This window comes from Pecten maximus, chromosome 8 (genome assembly GCF_902652985.1).
Source record: "Pecten maximus chromosome 8, xPecMax1.1, whole genome shotgun sequence".
Lineage (NCBI taxonomy): Eukaryota > Metazoa > Mollusca > Bivalvia > Pectinida > Pectinidae > Pecten > Pecten maximus.
In genome coordinates, this window is record NC_047022.1 from 16,885,350 (window position 1) to 16,899,291 (window position 13,942).

Genomic DNA, 13,942 nt, shown 5'->3' on the forward strand with positions numbered 1-13,942 from the left:
TTTGACCAGATTTATATACTAGTAACAAGCGAAGATCTAATTTCTGACCACTTATTCCACCGATATCCAAAAATGGGATAAAACAGGGTCTGTCGGTGATCTATCTCATTTTAAATTGGAATTACAATATTTACCAATAAAATTAAATCCAAATTGTTGTATGTATACATATGTATTTCAATGTCGAGTCCACACCAGGATCACTTAAGTTATATATATTTTGTTCTAGGTCTATAAGCTTAAAAATATTTTCATTATAGATACAGTACATGTATATTAATGAGTTTGGTATATAATCATAGGTGCGCTGCCAATCTGGATTTTTGTACAAAAAGTGACATAAAAATAGAGTGTATTATCAACAAAATGACAAAGTATCACGGTTTGATATTTTGGGTGACTCTGATGACCTCTAAAACAAGCATGAATGAAATTCATGAAACAAAATCCTATTCGACATTTGTACCAGCACCTCCGGCCATATATCATGACTCCAGACACCATGGTTTAGCACATTGTGGATGATTTGACAGGTGTAGTCCACAAAAAAATCAAACAAAATTCTTATGTTGTAGAAAAGCATGTAACATGTATTTTTATTGTATTGTAAGAAATATATCAGCTGAATGTCAATGAGAATGCCTTATATCCGAAGTTTGTGCAGACGTCAATCTTGGGACTGTTCCCGGCAGTGCAAAGCACCTGCAATTAAAAAAGGTATTCTTTGAAGACAAGCTAAGTTACTGTGCATGGCTAACATTGGTTAAATCATCACTCCTTCAGTAAATGAGATCATGTTGGATGACAGATCTGTTCTTTACCCCAAGTCGGATACATGATTATCAATTCTAATTTTACATTCATAAATGTATAGCCAATTCCACCTCTACTACATCCATAAATGTATAGCCAATTCCACCTCTACTACATCCATAAATGTATAGCCAATTCCACCTCTACTACACCCATAAATGTATAGCCAATTCCACCTCTACTACATCCATAAATGTATAGCCAATTCCACCTCTACTACATCCATAAATGTATAGCCAATTCCACCTCTACTACATCCATAAATGTATAGCCAATTCCACCTCTACTACATCCATAAATGTATAGCCAATTCCACATCTACTACATCCATAAATGTATAGCCAATTCCACATCAACTACATCCATAAATGTATAGCCAATTCCACATCAACTACATCCATAAATGTATAGCCAATTCCACCTCTACTACATCCATAAATGTATAGCCAATTCCACCTCTACTACATCCATAAATGTACAGCCAATTCCACCTCTACTACATCCATAAATGTATAGCCAATTCCATCTCTACTACATCCATACATGTACAGCCAATTCCACATCTATTACATCCATAAATGCATAGCCAATTCCACCTCTACTACATCCATAAATGTATAGCCAATTCCACCTCTACTACATCCATACATGTACAGCCAATTCCACCTCTACTACATCCATAAATGTATGTACAGCCAATTCCACCTCTACTACATCCATAAATGTATAGCCAATTCCACCTCTACTACATCCATAAATGTATGTACAGCCAATTCCACCTCTACTACATCCATAAATGTATAGCCAATTCCACCTCTACTACATCCATAAATGTATAGCCAATTCCACCTCTACTACATCCATAAATGTATAGCCAATTCCACATCTACTACATCCATAAATGTATAGCCAATTCCACCTCTACTACATCCATAAATGTATAGCCAATTCCACCTCTACTACATCCATAAATGTATAGCCAATTTCACATCTACTACATCCATAAATGTATAGCCAATTCCACCTCTACTACATCCATAAATGTATAGCCAATTCCACATCTATTACATCCATAAATGCATAGCCAATTCCACCTCTACTACATCCATAAATGTATAGCCAATTCCACCTCTACTACATTCATAAATGTATAGCCAATTCCACTTCTATTACATAACAACTGAACAAAATTTTATTTCAAAGTCTTTCACAATAATTTCAATGCCGGCAGTAAGTTTTCCCATCTCTATTACTACACATGTACTAGTTTACTAAACTGTTATATCCCCCATACATACCTTATGACTGTTGAGGGTATCCCCATATATACCTGAATTATGCCTGTTGAGGGCAGTATATGCCTTTATATGTACCTTATGCCTGTTGAGGACAGTATATGCCCTCATACATACCTTATGACTGTTGAGGGCAGTATATGCCCTCATACATACCTTATGACAGTTGAGAGCAGTCCATTATATTTAAGCCCTCATTCAATGATAAATACCTTATGACTGTCGAGGTCAGTGTATGCCCTCTTGCAATGATACATATACCTTATGACAGTTGAGGGCAGTATATGCTCCTATACATACCTTATGACTCTTGGGGGCAGTAAATGCCCTCATACATACCTTATTACAGTTGAGGGCAGTACATGCCCTCATACATACCTTATGACTGTTGAGGGCAGTATATGCCCTCATACATACCTTATGACTGTTGAGGGCAGTATCATACCCTCATACATACCTTATGACTGTTGAGGGCAGTATATGCCCTCATAATACCTTATGAGTGTTGAAGTCAGTATATGCCCTCATACATATCTTATGACTGTTGAGGGCAGTATATGCCCTCATAATACCTTATGAGCGTTGAGGGCAGTATATGCCCTCATAATACCTTATGAGTGTTGAAGTCAGTATTTATGCCCTCATACATACCTTATGACTGTTGAGGGCGGTGTTGACAACAATGCTGAACACATTAGTTGGGGTACAAGGTATCCGTGCCTTCTGGTCACCATTTACATACCAATGATTTACATATGGCTCACCTCCCGCTGAAATTATCTGGAATACATTTTGGAAGAAAAAATAATACTCATAAGAATTACAGATTTTAAATCTGATTTAATTTTTAGCCTATTTCAATGATAATCGTACATTATATCGAATTGATTTATCACAAATGAAGGTTTACAAATCAAGGGAATACTGTTCTATACAATATACATCAATAAATTATTGTAAATTACAGATATCAGGTTATCTTAAACTGCATGTGCAATATATAACAAGAGACTGGAGTGAGAAAAGTTTGTTTGGAATCAGAACTAGAGAAATCTTAATTGATTACTGGAAGCCATTTAAATGAACAAATATTGTTTATAAATATTCAGGTGCAAATTTTTGAAGGACTCCTACAGAACTACTACGACAGATATTAAACATATTCAAATTTCCATGCAGCAGATTTTCATTTACCTTCTCCTGACAAACTTATACTGTTTCTTAAGCTGTTCTATTGAGCTAATTGTGTTTTTGAATTAACATTAATGTACGTATGGATACTAAAGACTTTTTTTCTAATATTTCATTGCCAGAGTAATAATATGTTGAGGATAAACTTGGTAAGCATGTACATGTGATGGGAACTTGAACAAAAAAATATGAGTAGTGCTGATGTAAATTGTGAAGTGAAATTTTGGCAATGTGAATGTGTCGCAAAATAAAATCGATGACCAACTGAATAAATCCACCAGCTACCTGTCTTTAAAATTTTATGTACTTTCCTCTTTAAATTTAAGAAATCCATTCTATTTTGTTTGCCTCTAGCTTGGTAGGGTATCAATAATCATATCCCTAATAAAATCAAATCTACATCTTAACCATTACCAACGTATTTTAGGTAGATAAGAAATGGAAATAAATCTCAAACAATCATTTTTTTTATTAGAACTGATCTAACACTGAAACAACACTGTTATGCTAAATTACTACATCAAAGACAAAAGCTACACAAAGCTATCACATTTTTAATTTTCACAAAATTTAATTTTACGTATGGAATACAACATAGAGCTTTGCCTAAATTCAACAGTTGGAAAACTCACTTCATAGAAAGGTGACTTATTATTTTAAGCAGAAATCCACTGGAGTCATGATCATATGACAGTTCATAGACATATGAAAGAAATGTGACAGTTTTTATAAAGACATCAAACCTGTATTTTATCAGCATCCAAAAACACACCCAATCACGATAGTACATGACGTGTGCATATATAGACATTACCATAATTAAACATGCATACTGAGTATTGCTAAAGCAATACATATCTTATATCTGCCCCTGCTAAATATAGTATCAGTGACCTTGGTCTTAACCCAAAAACCCTGAAGCTCAAACTTGTCCCAGATATTATAGTCCTTTATCATTGTGTGAAGTTTAATCATCATCTCCAAGGAATGAAGTAACTAAGGGCTGAAAAACTTTGGTGTTATGTTTGTACATGCGTATGTTAAAGGACAAAGAGAAAACCTATATAGTTCCCCTGTTTTCACCTGTAGGGGACTAAGAATTGAAATGTTTGGACTCTTTCATCACCGTTCGACAACCCACAATGCTTTCATTGAACACATATAATTATTATATGTAATAGGTCTTAAACTGCTCTCTCCTCTTGTGGCGGTATCCGAACAGGTACATACCGTGTCCTCATAGAACATGACTGTCTTCTGACTAACAGCTGGGGTATCAAACACCGTGGTGGCCTCTAGTGATCGCAGGTGCCACAGGGACATCTTTGGACCACCTCCACATACCTGTATGACAAGCAGATAGCTGGCATAAAGATGTGATAATCACCAGAAAGGTGTTACTGAAGTTTACGAAAATTGTTATTTTGTGATATTGGAGGTTTTCCATCATTTAATTTTCATATCTGGATTAAACTGTGTCCAACAAATTTACCAAAGTGGTAATTTTTTTGTTAAAAGTTCCTCTAATTAATATATCAACCTTAGTGTAGAAAATTTTATTTGAGAAAAGAAAAAAAATCTTAAAATATAAGCAATGTTTGATCTTTGACGGAAATTTATGGGTAAAATAAATAGTTTATTAATTAATTAATACAATCTTTCTAAAAGAATGTTTGATTCCAGGTCCTATGAGTGTAAAAAAATACTCATAAATGTAGTAAATATGATATTCATATTATAAGCAAGAACTAAAGAAAGTAACCTGAAGACCTGCCTTAGGTAAATACAGATTGCCAACTAACACAGGAAGATTCTGAACACTCACCAGCCAATCGTCACCAGTTTCCATAGTTACACATCCCAACCATTTTCCTAATTCTGGCCTGGTACATAACTAATGGAGAAATCAACATATAATAATATTTATTATTTAAAATGGGAATCATCGTAAAAGTAAACAATGCTAAGCAAGTCACGTGGACCACAACCTCATTAGTTGTACCAGACAGAGTTAAACCTGTCAATAAAGGCCACTAAAGGAAGCAGGAAGTATGGCCTGTATATAGAGGCTCAAATTCATATCCCATGGAATGTATCATATTTTGACAAAATACATTGGCCTTTATAGACAATTTTTTATTATATATAACAGTCTTTACTGCAGGTTTCGCTTGATTTGAAAGTATTCTCTCTAAAACAGACACTTCCATATTGAAAACTTCAACATCTGAGCAGATTATTTCAACATTTTTACTTCTATCATTTATGCCGTTCTTAAATAAAAAAGGAGAAAACAGTATCAAAAGAACAGTATCTATTATACACAACAATTATTAGGTTTCAGAAAGTTTTTGGCCACATTTTTTTCCTTAAATACAGAAAATGAGGTAAGGAAGAGGAATTTTACCATGCAAGAGTATTTTCATTAAGGTGTTTATTGATGATATTTATGTATGGTATACATTGTAACTCCTAGACACCAACTTTGAGAATTTGTACACTTGGAAGATGAGAAACATCTGTTACATTCATTTTGGGACCCAAAATATATATACTTTAAAGACGATTTTTTAAACTTACTGGATTTTTGTATGGTTCAAGTGTGTGTTGTGCTGAAGATGGCTGCCTCATATCTGACAGAAAACAGCAAAGTGAAAACAAAACACATTAATAATGCTATCACAAGTCAACCTATACAGATATCTTTAAACATTACATATATTTTCATCAGCAAATAAATTTCCACTCAAAAACAACATCCCTTCTTTTTCGTTGAATCATCATGATCATAATCCACATTGAGTGTAACCATTGCCAGTATGGCTAACTAATACACACACTCCTAAATCCACCCAGATGCTCCAACACTTGCTAATAAAGACAGAAATGTGTGAAAAAGCAGGTTAAAAATGTACATTTATGCTGACTTCAAAAGTTAAGAAAGGGATGGAAAATGTTGGAAGAGTTGTCCAGACACGATTTTGTCTACAATACATAGGAAAAGGGGCGCAACTGCCATAAGAATTTTATATCAATTGGATGAAAACTGAAGGAGCTCTAGGTGTTCTGACAAGATTCTGTCTACAAACAGAAAAGGGGAATAACTACCATAAATATTCACTTCAAACTTGGAGGCCCTTCATCCTAGCATTAGCATGCTACAGGCCCATTAATCAGGTCTCTGGGCATCTTGGTTTTTGAAAAGAAATTAATTAAATAGAAATGTTGACGCTAAACATATGGAGGAACAGCGTATGGATGGACAATGTAAGGACTATGCATGGACAACGCACCACGGCATAAGCACACTTGACTTTCAGGCAGATGAGCTAAAAACTGTAGAAGTTGTATTCACAAGAATTTAATCGTAACCAAAAGAGGTATAACTGCCATAAGATGGCAGATATGAATGACTGGGTAATTCGTAATAGTTTTTAAACAAACACAGAACCACAGGACTTACCCCAGATTTTGACTGTGCCATCTTCAGATGCTGTGGCACACATCTGGCCTTTATTTTTTAGGGTTACACTGTGAACGTAGTTGTCATGTCCAGCCAAACTGACCTGGAATAAATAACAAGGGTAAATTGAGAGACCATTACAAAGGTGTGTAACTGTGGAAGATTTGCTGATAATTCATGCCTATAATGTCAGGGTAGAAAACTTCCAAATATTCTAGTTATCAGCTTCTTGAAAGTGGTAATCCAGTTAAGGTAAGATACCGATATAAATTGAAAAATTGTTATACTAGATATAGAACTGGTAGGAAATGTTCAGAATGTTCTGTATTTTGTGTACGATTAACAGGGTTTGATTTTGGACATAATCAGACAAAAATTGGATTGAAGTTATTTCCATAGAAGAGAATCAGTGCAACAGTTTTGGAAAATAAACCTCAAATTCAAGGGTTTTTGAAGACCTGTGCAAACCCTTAGCTTAAAAAGGCTTGCTCAAGAACGTATTAAATGAAGTTTGAGTTCCCCTATTTCCTTGACCTTACATACCAACTGTTCGCCGGTCTCCATGTCCCATACATATACATTGTTATCCCCACAGCCTGCATACAGACGACACTGTGTTTCCTGCCAAAAGTTAGAACAAAACTCAATTGAATTATATGTTTAATACTTTTAATAATTTAATCGTCATGGAACTCAAAACAGAACTTAGTCAATGTCAAAAGCATGACTGAAATTTGTGCATATTTTGTTATCCTTAAGCCTTTAATAGTCCATTTTTGTATGAAGAGGACAGAGAATCATAATGATTAAACATATATTACACATACTTTTTTTCTCAAACCTTAGGTGATTTTATGTATGTAGCAGGCATTTTTGTCATTAACTTGTAACAAAATCATTAGAAGAGTTACCTGTTTGTCTATCACAATGGTGTTGACCTCTGTTTGATAAAACGGCCCTCTGCAACAGATTACAAACATGTATTGATACATTTGCAGCTTAATAAAGAACAATGTCTATTAGAAGCAATGATTGGATTTATCTAGTAATAAAAGCAAAATGAAACGGAGCTTACATAAGCTGTCTAGGGCTTTGTGAGATACCTTGTACATGTGATTTGGTTAAGTTTAATTTATTTTGTTTAGCATCCTATTAACAGCCAGGGTAATTTAAAGACATGTCTGGTTTCGGAGGTGGAGGAAATCTAGAGTACCCGGAGAAAAACCACCGACCTACGAGCAGTATTAGGCAACTGCCCCACGTGGGTTTCGAACCTGCAACCCGGAGGTGGAGGTCTAGTGATTAAGTGTCTGATTACTTTAACCACTCGGCCACCGCGTCCCCTAAATACACATTTGAAAATAAGCCTTCTAGTGCAACCTTTGACTTTTAATCTTGAATGATGATCACCAAAGTCTTATCAGGTTGATGGTGTGATGCTACAGTTGAATATGATATTCCATGTGCATGAACGGATACTTACCTTTTAGGAAGACTCCATGACCAAATCACCTTTGGGGACTGAAACATACAGAATTTAATACACCATGCAGTACTGGTATAATCCTTTATTTCTAACTGAAACAAACATGTAATCATCAGGCAATGCAGAAAAGTTGTTATCTTTCAGTAAACAAGAGATCCCAGAGGGATCTTGGCGCCCACCATTGAATGATCTTGATAAGTTCCATGTCAGATTGATCTTCACTCTATTTTTCCCTTCCCCTTACTAATCTGTGTAAATTGAGAAACATCCCTCCAGTACTTTCCAAACAAGTGGAACCTATATATGAAATTTGAGATTTAGCGATTATGTCATGGCTATCTGTCGACCATGTTTTTTCAGATTGGTCCCAAAATGCAATATGAGGGATCAAGGGGAACCTTTATATATATAGAAAATTGAGAAAGATCCCTTCAGTACCTTATGTAAAATAGAGATAAACTTCAATTGTCAAAATCCAAGATGACTGCCTCTCGACCATGTTATTTTCAGAATTGTTCCGAAATGCAATATGCATAACTAGGGACCAAGGGGAACCTACATATTAATTCTAGAAAGATCCCTTCAGTACTTTCTGAGAAATAGCGATAACAAACTTCAATGGTCAAAATCCAAGATGGCTGCCTGTCACCATGTTGTTTTCTGATCAATCCCAAAATGCAATATGCACAACTTGGGATCAAGGGGAACCGACATATGAAATTTCAGAAAGATCCCTTCAGTACTTTCTGAGAAATAGCGATAACAAGAATTGTTTATGGACGGAGGGACGGAGGGGGGGACGGACGGACCAAGGACGCATGGTGATTTGAATAGTCCACCATCTGATGATGGCGGGTTAAAAACCTAGGGCCTGTTCATTTATGCGGAAAAAAATGGTTCGTCAGATTTTAAATGTAATATTTTAAACATATATCTAGACGGACCTGCAAATGTTAATACAGGCCATGGAAGTCTTTGTCAAGGCTCTTCTGAAAACAATATAAAATCGCCAGGTCCGTCTTATTTCATAAACGAACACCACTGGTCAAACTGGACAAACTGTTTGGATCGAAAAAAAACGAAAACGGCCCTAGTTAGTCTCCACTTTCACATACAAAAAATATATATATAAAGGGAGATAACTCAAATTTGGAATGTACCAACTTGCAAAGAACCTCCATTTTTTTCTTTCAGTTCATGATAATAAAACATAATAAGTTACAAGGAGATTTGTTGTAAAATGTAGGAGCAAGATCTGCATACAACAACAATTTAAGCCAGACCAAAGAACAATGTTATCATAATATTTCTGTGAAATTTTCATGGAAGTATAAAAAAGGCAGGTTAAATACAGCACATTACCTTGTTCAGTATGTCTGACCACTTCCATGCACAAATTGGTCCATTTCCACCACTGAAACAATCACAAATTATTTACCAGTAAGTCAACACATGACATGGTGTTGTGAAAGCAGAGTTGTATACAGTGAGTCATTATTAGTGTGTTATTTTGAAGAAGGACTGTATTTTTAAATTATTTAATACCTCTACATTTTTGGTTGGTAGGTTGAATATATGTATATCATTGGTAGTGTTGTAAAAACCCAAATTAATTCTGACAGTCTACCATCATCGGAAACCCATGGTCTTGACCCTTTTTATCAGTGTTCATCAGAACCATGGGTTACCGACGATGATGGATTAATCTTTACTTCTGTAAAATTACCTGATTAAGAAGATGTCTGATGAAGCTAGACAAAATATTGCTCCTTCCTCTGATGCTGTACAAAAACAAAATAATAATAACTGGTAAATTATGATACTGGCCACATTTTTCTTTAAATTTTCTTATCATAAATTAACAGATAATATATTCAGCATATCATGATCAATCGCTCAGCACATTATTGAGCCATATTGTGATGATGCTTGCCTAAATAAGATTTATAGTACATGTATATATATACACACACATATTGTATATACATGTCCAAATGGAACTTCTAATTAAGTTAATTAAGTCATCAGTACTTACCTTTGAAAGAGTAGATAGGTTTCCAAAGAGCTTCTGTGCTGTCTGGTGATAGAGCTGTTGATAGACTTCAATAAACAAATAATTAAGTACATTACCAGGTATAACGGAAGTCTACAAGAAATCATGCCATTTTCACATGGTCAAACTAGTCGGACTGTCCTGATACTTTAAAATGCCATATGTTCATTATTATACAGAAATTGACTACATTTCATATTTTGAAATATGTTATGTATATGTACACTTAAAATTCTGATCATCAAATGTAAATTCTGCATTACATTCTTACTGTGATGTAATCAAAGCAAACTATTTTAAATTGTACAATTCATATAACTTAATATAATATGTATAATCTATGTCAATATCAATTAAAGGTATCTTCTTGCAAAACTAACCTGAAAACTGCAATGTATCCATGGTTATTTGCTGCAGCCAGAAACTTCCCACATGGGGAAAAACATTGTGCAAAAACTGATGTGTGGTATTGCCTTCGTGCGGCGAGGCTCCGATCTTGCTGAAATAGGAAGAATACTGTAAGACAGCTAAATCTAGTCAATATTTGTGTTAAATATCATATGATTTAATGTTGATTTGTATTATTTTCGTTATAAAGGATTCAATTTTAACAAGTTGAAGGTAATTGTCATGGCATGAAAATATTTACAAGCGATATGATAATGGTTTCATCTATAAACAGCCGCATATTAGCAATTAGGCCGATAGGAATGTCATAAATGAAACATTAGAATAGGCACAGCTAGAGTGGACACTTATTATTTTAACAAAGTTAGATCCCCCCCCCCCCCCACCCCCCCCCCCCCCCTTCGACAATGACTGAGTAAGAATCATTCTATGCAGTAAGCAGTTTTGTCTGCCATCCCATACTTATGGATGAGAAGGGAATGGCTGACTTTATCAAAGGCCATGACAAAGTCCATTACAAGGACACCAGTTTAGTTTCTGGAGATGTCATCAATTAATTCACGTACCTATAGCTGACTTAAGTATGATTAATCTGTGGGAAAGCCATGCTGGAATATTACAGGACTTGTGACAATGATATTAAAATGTGCATGCTCCATAAGCTTTCTGCATATCCAATTAAAGAGATAACTCAGTGTTTTTTCAGGACTAGATTTTGGGCCTTCCTATAAACTGGTGACAGCGACACATTAGCTAATTTCTAATCTGTGGGGACAACACCTGTATTTCGGAATTTTTTAAATATAAGACATAGATCAAGGCAATTCCATGTGCAAACTCTTTCGGGGCTTCAGGTTTAAGGCCGTCTGGTCATTTTAAATTTGGCACCTGGTCAAATTGACACTTGAGATTCCAGTCGCCTCTGCATATTCTGGACTCCTCAGCACTTTTTCAGGATTTTTTAAAAGTATATATATCTGTTCAGTATTACGAGTCATTTCGTTAATAATCAATAAAATTAACCTGATCTAGAGGCCTTGTCATGTATATGTATTCAGAGACATATATACAGAGAGATTAGTAACATCGCTATTTCCCCGTACACGTAGTGGCTCCCTTTACTCGTGACCACTCAAGCATATCCCTTATCGAGAGCGTCCTCTCTATCAAACACACGCGAGCGCAGGTTAATCGGGCTTTGCGCCTGTGTGTATTGATGTATTGAAACTTATTCGACATGTTCTGGTTAATCCGCCATTACGTTAGACCAAAACATCGTCATTTCAAATACACACAGAAAGCACATCGTTTTATTTTGGCCACTACAAAAGTTACCACATTAACCAAAAACTATCAAACTTATGGGATATAGTCTTATTGATCATGCACATTGTTGTCATTTATCCGTATTATCTAAAATCCATTGGGTCCTATTTGACATGTCCAAGCTTGTAATTAAGCCGCCATTACGTCAGACCAAAACATCGTCAATTTTAAACGCACACAAAAAGCACATCGTTTTATTTAGGCCACTACAAAAGTTACCACATTAACCAAAAACTATCATACTTATGGGATATAGTCTTATTGATCATGCACATTGTTGCCATTTATCCGTATTTTCTAAAATCCATTGGGTCTTATCGACATGTCCAAGTTTTGTAATTAAGCAGCCATTACGTCCGACCAAAACATCGTCAATTTTAAACGCACACAAAAAGCACATTGTTTTATCTAGGCCACTACAAAAGTTACCACATTAACCAAAAACTATCATACTTAATGAATGTGGTCTTGATTATCATGCACATTGTTGTCATTTATCCGTATTTTCGAAAATCCATTGGGTCCTATTCGACATGTCCAAGTTTGTAATTAAGCCGCCATTACGTCAGACCAAAACATCGTCAATTTTAAACGCACACAAAAAGCACATCGTTTTATTTAGGCCACTACAAAAGTTACCACATTAACCAAAAACTATCATACTTATGGGATATAGTCTTATTGATCATGCACATTGTTGCCATTTATCCGTATTTTCTAAAATCCATTGGGTGTTATCGACATGTCCAAGTTTGTAATTAAGCAGCCATTACGTCCGACCAAAACATTGTCAATTTTAAACGCACACAAAAAGCACATTGTTTTATCTAGGCCACTACAAAAGTTACCACATTAACCAAAAACTATCATACTTATGGAATGTGGTCTTGATTATCATGCACATTGTTGTCATTTATCCGTATTCTCGAAAACCCCATAGGGACTTTCGAAAATTGGAGATTCCCGCCGATCTTTCCTGCATTGTGCTTGACTTTCATACTCAAAATACAAACACTTGAACAGCAAATTGTGATATATTTCATATTGATGACACTTCTGTACTTTGATATTAATAAAATTAAAGCACATAATTGGATCTTGGTGATGATTTCAAATAGAAATTATCGATAATTATGTGTCTGGTTTTCAAGTTTTCTCCAATATGGCGTCTAGCGAAGACTGAACCGAGCGACCGCAAAGGATTGTGGGAAGGTCAGGGGCCACTTCGTGAACACAAGGGCAAATAGAGAGCTGCCAATCTCTGTATATATGTCTCTGATGTATTCAGGCCAAGTAAGAGCCATCAAAATGCTTGTTAATATACTTTTACTTAATCTGTCATATCAATGTGATTATTAAAAGCTCATGTTGCAGTTTATTTACGTGTCTATAGATACATATATACAGGTAAATGTCAATACGTCATAGTGTCAAGATATTTCTTTGGCACATGGTTCACTCACAGGGATTTGTAATGATATCGATGATAAAAATCAAAAACAGAGCATTTGATCAATGTGATCAGTAATGAATGTTTATGATAAAAATAAAAAATGCCGTGATCAGCATATATACATAAAAAGGGTAAGTTTATGTACATATACTGATCACGGCTCTATTTTTTTTATTTGTATCAGAAACATTCATTACAAACCCCTGTGGTTCACTAACTGCATTCATTTCATTTAGAAATGTATTGTCATGGATGCCATTAACAAAAAAAGGGTATTGTCAAACACACTTAGCCTACCTCTTTCATATTCAGTCTGTTTGGCTAGAATCGTCTCTAATGTTTAGAAGCTTTTCTGGTGAACTTGTTGTGCTAACACTAAAATTAAATCTCAATTTCCCGCAAACGGAAGTCGAGTAGACTCACTAAATGTGAAGTAGAGTCCGGACCGGTTTTT

At 35.2% G+C, this 13,942-nt stretch overlaps 1 protein-coding gene across 1 annotated transcript; it reads right to left on the reverse strand.

The window, feature by feature from the left end:
- Nucleotides 1–567: 567 nt before the first annotated feature.
- On the reverse strand, nt 568–13,934 carry LOC117332615 (THO complex subunit 6 homolog). The gene is made up of 14 exons (XM_033891593.1): nt 13,786–13,934; nt 10,682–10,800; nt 10,284–10,348; nt 9,975–10,029; nt 9,611–9,662; nt 8,246–8,283; nt 7,674–7,722; nt 7,306–7,383; nt 6,763–6,865; nt 5,880–5,932; nt 5,125–5,193; nt 4,530–4,643; nt 2,760–2,888; nt 568–702 (listed from the first exon to the last, which is right to left on the reverse strand). Exons 1-14 carry the CDS (start codon nt 13,792–13,794, stop codon nt 619–621), a joined length of 1,017 nt encoding a protein of 338 aa, XP_033747484.1. The 5' UTR covers nt 13,795–13,934; the 3' UTR covers nt 568–618.
- Nucleotides 13,935–13,942: the final 8 nt, after the last annotated feature.

Bases quoted from the DNA above. Each gene is read 5' to 3' on its own strand.
- LOC117332615 (XM_033891593.1), bottom strand. The intron at 9,663-9,974 runs GTAATTTTACAG...TGATTGTTTCAG, and splicing joins TCAGACATCTTCTTAATCAG to TGGTGGAAATGGACCAATTT. The intron at 5,194-5,879 runs GTAAGTTTAAAA...TTTCTCCATTAG, and splicing joins TTGAACCATACAAAAATCCA to TTATGTACCAGGCCAGAATT.